This window comes from Octopus sinensis, linkage group LG10 (assembly GCF_006345805.1).
Source record: "Octopus sinensis linkage group LG10, ASM634580v1, whole genome shotgun sequence".
Classification (NCBI taxonomy): Eukaryota; Metazoa; Mollusca; class Cephalopoda; order Octopoda; family Octopodidae; genus Octopus; species Octopus sinensis.
The window spans coordinates 28531908-28539001 of record NC_043006.1 but is presented as its reverse complement, the minus strand read 5'-3'; the positions used below and the strand labels follow the sequence as shown (position 1 = coordinate 28539001).

The following is a 7094-nucleotide window of genomic DNA, read 5'->3' as shown; positions in this document are numbered from 1 at the left end:
TGAACAGCCTTAAGTTTTGAACCTTGGGTTCTCATCAAGTTATGCTTTTTCTCTCTTTCACATTCCCATTCCACCCATCTATCCATCTTCTCTGCCCACTATTTATGGGAGAGTCATGGGAGTAGAGTCCTCAGACACCTTCTCCATAAGGTCCTATCAGCAGTAACAATAATTGAACTTTGTGATTGGATTCCCAAGTGTGACCAACTGAGACTATGGACATTATCTAACCATTTTGTTCTCGGTCTACTCCTATTTGTCCTACTTGGATGGTTCAGCTTGAAGAATCTGTCTTACAATTCATTTCATCTGTCTTTTATGTTCTGAGCTCAAACTCTGCTGTGGTTGACTTTTATCCTTTCTAGGCCAATAAAATAAGCACCGGTTAAGCACCCCTCTTCCCCTCAAAAATTCAGGCTTTGTACCTATAATAGAGAGGGTTATTATTATTGTTAGTAGTAGTAGTAGTAGTGTAGTAGTAGTAGTAGTAGTAGTAGTAGTAGTAGTAGTATCTAGACAGACAAAGTAGAAGGTACTTGTCCAGTGTGTTGTGCAGTAAGTCTGAACCTGAGCCCACATGGTTTGGAAGGAAGCTTCTCAGCTACAACACTATACATACATATGTGTGTATGCGTTCATGCATGTGTGGTAGGTTCAGTACAATTACTCTGCTTTCAAGGCTGTTGTAGAAAACACACTTGCTCAAGGGACTGTGGAATATGATCAATCTTAAGGCTGTATTGTTGCAAAACAAACTTCCTCACTAAGTAGTTTAGTTGTTGCTATTTTCATTTTTGTCATTGTTGTTGCTGTTTAACCTTTGGTTAACACTGATCAAGCAGGCTCCAGTTTCAATAATTAATCTTGTTTTTCTTTTACCTAAAATAGTGTTTCTTGGACAATATCATCAAATGAGTCTTTCCACTATTGAAGTTGTTATATGTGATTTAGCAGCCATATGGCTGCTATTTCTAGCAGGTGAATCACCATGTAGCAGGTCATCTCACCGAGAGAGAGGAAAGCAGAAAGAGAGGGAGAGAGAGCACTACAATTTGTCTTTTACTCTTTTAAATAATTTCATATTTACAATTTTAAATGTTTATTCCTTTTTCATTTGCAGTGGACCGGTTCTACGTTGGAACTGATCTAACAGTTGCCTTTGAAATGAAACCTCGGACTATTAATGGCGTTCTCTTTGCTGTTCATGCTGTCAAAGAATATTTAGTAATTGGACTTAAAGATGGAAATGTATGTTAAATTTTTACTTTCTCCATTTTGTTTCCATTTATTTTCAACAGACTTGTTAACCCTTTTCTGACAATATTCCTTATAACCAAACTCTAAGTATTTCAGTAATTCTTCCTTAAAATTAAGATGTTAGAAGAGATTAATGAAATATTGTAATGCTATATATATTGGTATGTAATATCATTAATATTGTATATTGGTATATAATATCTGTAATGATGTATATATATATTGGTATATAATACTGTAATGGTGTGTATTTGTATATAATGTCAGTAGTAATTGGTATATACTATCATTAATGATGTATTTTGGTATATAATAGTTTATATCTCTATATATATAAAAGGCAGTTTGTCTGTCTGTGTGTCTGTCAGGTTGTATCCTCACCCTGACCATGGCTTTCAACCGATTCTGATGAAACTTGACACACACATAGCCCAATGTCATAATTCAAAACTAACGCAGCGAAAATTTTGAAAAGTTCATCCAGTCCTGAAAAAAATCGATAAATTCGACATGGGGTCGAGAATCTAAGCTTATCATATGCAACACATTTTCCGTTGTAGTTTTATTAACTTGCAATCGATTTTCACTAAACTCATGGTGAAGCTTAATGTTACCCCAAGGAACTTAATTCTGACGTTAGTTTTCCATGCAATACCTTAACATCAGAAAAAATCAATAAAATCATGGCATTTTGGGAAATCGCGTTCAAATTCAAGATGACATATTTTCGACAATATCTTTAACAAATTGGCAGGAATTTTCTTTGAACTTCACAGCGAGCATCATGTCTGCTCCAAGGAGCTATATGGCCCTTTTGATTCCAATAGGATACGTTATTACTGGAAAAAATCAGTTTTATCGACAAAGTTTCTTTCATACCCGGGCAACGCTGGGCTATGCTGCTAGTTAGTATATAATATCTGTAAAGTTGTATAATATGTTATGGTGCATATTGGTGTATATCAGTAATGATATATATTGGTATATCAAAAGTGACATATATTGGTATATAATATCAATAACATGGAGGCACATGGCTTAGTAGTTAGGGTGTTGCAGTCCTGATCATGAGATTGTGGTTTCGGTTCCTGAACTGGGTGATGTGTATGCTCTTGGGTAAAACTACTTCATTTCACTTTGCTCCAGTTCACTCATTTACCAAAAATTAGTAAACCTGTGACAGACTAGCATCCCATCCAAGTGAAGATATATACACCAAAGAATCCAGGAAACTAGCCTTATGAGCCTATGCAACACTGGATTAACTTTTAAGCAAAATAAGCATGTGCTTAGGGAATCAAGGGAAGGGGGGCACCAAAAAATGGTAAATGGTCTACTGCACTAAAGAAATCACTTTAAACTTGCTACAATGATATTTGGGATGCCTTATCTCTACTGAGTGTAGAAGTAGATGTGTTACATGAGATGAATTGCAATTAAAAAAGAAGAAAACTTTTCAAATATAAATGAAGTGGAAGTATACAAAAATAAACATTAATTTTGTGGTTTAATATTGTTACATTTTGAAGGGGCACCAAAATCTTTTAAGCTTCTATAGGCCTAAATCCAACCCTGAGCCTAAGGCTGAGGAAGGGCTTTTGACCTTTTTTTTTTAATATCAACTAGCAGTATCGTCCGGCGTTGCTCGGGTTTGTAAGGGAAATAACTATATAAGCATTTTTAGAGAGTTACTTCCCTTATATAAAACTGAGTAAAAAATGCATTAAAAAAACGAAAAAATGATACTAATTTTTATTTTAAATCATAGACTCATCGTAGACGCTAATACCCAGAAGGGCTCGATATGAATCACGACTTTAAGATACCCGCTTTTGGTTAAACTGCTCCGCAAAATGTGGGAGTAGTTAGGAATCTAAATCGGAGTAAACAGACTCTCACACACACAACTTCAGTTTTATATATAAAGATAACAGTGTACATTGCTATGATATTTGTGATGGGATATACTGATATGTGATATATGCAGCAAAAAATATTAAATAGCAGTGTTATTTAATTAAATTGTAATTTTTTTTTTTCTGTTTGGTCAGTAAGTGTTGTTTCCTATTTGCTTCTATCTAGAAATCAAAGGAAATGACTACTATTCTTTTGTGACCTGGACATCAATGTTTTGAAACTGACCTATTTTCTATTACATTTCAGACATCCAGGTTCAGCATTAAGCTGCTCAAGCAGAAGTATCGTTATTGTAAATATTCTGCTCAATACCACAGATTTGCTTGTCAGTTGCTTGACCATAACCACTTGAACATGTCACTTAGTGACTGGCAATATGTGCATCTCTAATCATGAGCAGGAGTAGTGGGAGAGCATCAAAGACATGTGTTGAGATGGAGTCTTTGGGGTTTGAATAAATGTAACAAAAGCAAAGTTTGAAGGAAATATTAGCCATTTTTCATACTTTCTGGGGGTAAGCAGATAGGAAATAACAGTTGCTGTCCAAGGACAAAAATCATGTTACAGTATAATATGAATATTGGTAGATAATGCTGTATAAAATCTGTAACAGTGTATATTGCTTTATAATGGTAGGTATTGGTATATAATATCAGTAATGCTATATAATGGCATATAATGCAGGCTCTGCTTGGCAAAGAAGGAGATAATTTTTGAGATCTTGCAAAGGGATTTTTGTATCTGACTTCTGGAAAAACTAACAATCTATGCCAGTATACAGAGAATATATATATATATATATATATTTATTTATTTATATATCTGTATGTGTCTGTATCTATTCCTGACTTTATTAAATATTATTTTCCTTAACCTTTTTCAGATTTATGCTACTGCTAATAATGAAGGTAATGAATTCACTGCCAAAATAAATTCACAACGCAATATGACCATTTGTAATGGGAAATGGTATACGGTTGAAAGTAAGTTCTATTACCATTATCATTTGAAAGCAATAGAAATGTTGTGGCCTATGGTTGTGGGTTGGTCTGTGGTGGTGACTTGTAAAGTTGAATGAAAATATGTCTCTTGGGCTACACGTAGAAGTAAATGAAATATTCCCCAAACATTTCACAGAAAATTTTTATTATTACACATAAAGACAAACTGCATTGGCCTTTTATAGATAACAGCAATAATTACATACTGGGAGAGAGATACTGCTTGGATGTTACTGTAAGCTATTGATATGGCAATATATGGCTTGCCCAACATAACTAGAAGCAATTGTGCTGTATTCACAGTGATGAAGATTCCCATCATCTGTCTCTACCATCTGTTTTAGCCATTTTCTTGGGTTGGTAAAAATACATGCCAAACAGTTTTTATTGGGGACCAGAAGTCAAATTCTAGAATGCTTATCAAACCTCTCCAAATAATTACTTCAGTTAATAGACCAATTGCATGAAACTATGGTAGTTTGCTTGTAATGTCTGATTGCCTATCCAGGGATTCAATCTCAAATCCTAACTACAGTATGAAATAAAGTAAGCTGGCAAAATCATTACAGTGTTGGCAGAAAATCCTTGTGGTATTTTTGTACGCTCTTTATTCTGAGTTCAAATCCTGCTGAGTCCAGTTTTACTTCTTGTCCTTCCAGAGTTGATAAAATAAAGTACCAGTCAAATATGAAGGTTCATGGTTGACTAGCCACTTTCACTAAAAATTATTGGCCTTGAGCCTAAAGTAGAGACAGTTATTATTTGAAAATGGGATAATGCTTGACGAAAATGTCATGCTGTTCTTACTTCATATATCTTTAGTTTGTTTCATCTGCCATGGTTGAGTCCATACTAGAGTAGCTAGTAAACAATGCACCACCTTGTTCAACTTTTCAAACATATGTTCAGTGTGTGATATGTGTGCATACTATATATATATATGAGGGATTATCCTGTCAAAGACAACATATGATATGTACGTGTGTGTGTGTAAATAGATGTGTGTATTTTTCCTTGTTAACAATTAACATGGAAAAAATATATAAATAGTTACCAGGGTAGCAAAAACTCACACAAGTAAGGTAGAAACTTCGGGTTTACGTGAAATATTTTGTATAATATATATAAATAAATAAATGGAGTTAAATGCAGGTGTTATTCAAATTCTTTTACTTCTGACACATGTTTCGAAGATATCACTGGTATTATTCCAAAGGAATAAAATGGTGTAAAACAATGTAATCTTCTCTTCAGGGAAGTGAAGAAATGAAACTCGTCAATAAGACATTTTGACAGAAAATGATAGATATGTATAGTGATTAACTGAATGCTATTAAGATTGTTTCAAAAAAATGTTATAGGATATAATGTCAAAGTTCATATAAGTGATATCTATCATTATATATAATTTAAACACTAATTTTCTTCTTACATTTCACTTTCAATAGATATATATTTTTCCAAGTCTATATGGTTTTATTTAATATACATATAGTTGTATACTTCTCATTTATTTAGTTTTTCTTTCCTTTATCCCTCTTCTTTCTATAGGCTACCATTGACGTTATATCCTATAAAGTTTTTTTGAAACAATTTTAATAGTATTCAGTTAATCACTATACATATCCATCATTTTCTGTTAAAATATCTTATTGACGAGTTTCATTTCTTCACTTCCCTGAAGAAAAGATTACATTGTTTTACACCATTTTATTCCTTTGGAATAATACCAGTGATATCTTCGAAACATGTGTCGGAAGTAAAAGAATTTGAATAGCACCTGCGTTTAACTCCATTTATTTATATATGTATGTGTATGTATATATGTATATATATATATATATATATATATATATATATATATATATAATATATATATGTATACATTGATGTAGATAGGTATCTCATAGATATCCATATATGAGAAATCACATTGTGTCTGTGTGGCTTGACCGGCTACAATCCCCCAGCTTCAGCCCTCCCACCACCAATACCTGGGAATCTGGCAAAGAGTTTGACCAGAACATACATAAGCACACTCACAAACACACCTTAACACAGCAAACATCCTCCCAGTAGACCCTTTTTTCACCACCCCCAATATAAGCCCCCACACATATTGTACCTCTACAAACACTCCATGCATATATAAATGCCCTAAAGCATTTAACCAAAGGTTTTAACCAAAACATACATTTTTTTAAAAATACATTAATGAACACAGATGTGTATACAGCCCTTGCCCTTGCCCTTCCCTCATCAGAAAATGCTGCTCATTTCTACAAGAACACTAATCCTAAAGCATACACACATTTCCCAAACACTCTTTTCTAGAAGACCCTTGTTGCCTTGCAATACCTCTTAATTTAAACCGTGTTTGGTCCATTTCATCGTCTTTTTCAAAAAAATCACAAACCAGATGTGTCCATTCACCTCCAGCAATAAAGAGCAATCGCTCTATTTCATTCCATAACTGAAGAGCACGGGGTCTTGGACTGTTACCTAACACTTTGTTGAACTCCTAGTGTGAAATCTCTTCATATGACCAGCCGTAATGGATACACTTCAATCAATATATATATAGATAGATGTGTGTGTGCAAATATTCTCTGAATACATATAATTCCCACACAAGTAATGTAAACGTTTAAAAGATGTTTTAGGTTTTAAAACTCACACAGAAGACCAAACATAGCATGTGTGTACACTAGAGTGTGTATGTATACATTATGTGGGTATCTTGAAAATACTGTGACAACTATGCCCTGCATAGCTACAGGCTGCCTTTTGGCAAGGCACCTTGCCAGAGATATAGTGAAGTTACAGGACTGCAGCATAGTGGATTGTGAAGCAGAAGAGCTCAACGGAGCCAGTGGTACTCCATGCATTGATACTGAGCAGAGAAGATCAACAGTTAGG

The 7094-nt window shown here is 34.1% G+C and overlaps 1 protein-coding gene across 1 annotated transcript in view; it reads left to right on the top strand.

Annotated features, from left to right (window-relative positions):
- The window catches only part of LOC115216168 (laminin subunit alpha), a 94352-nt gene that overhangs the window by 84454 nt on the left and 2804 nt on the right, over positions 1-7094 (top strand). The window contains exons 28-30 of the mRNA XM_029785366.2: positions 366-384; positions 1121-1248; positions 4058-4157. Coding sequence (XP_029641226.1) covers positions 366-384; positions 1121-1248; positions 4058-4157 — 247 coding nt within the window. The remainder of the gene's footprint in view (positions 1-365; positions 385-1120; positions 1249-4057; positions 4158-7094) is intronic.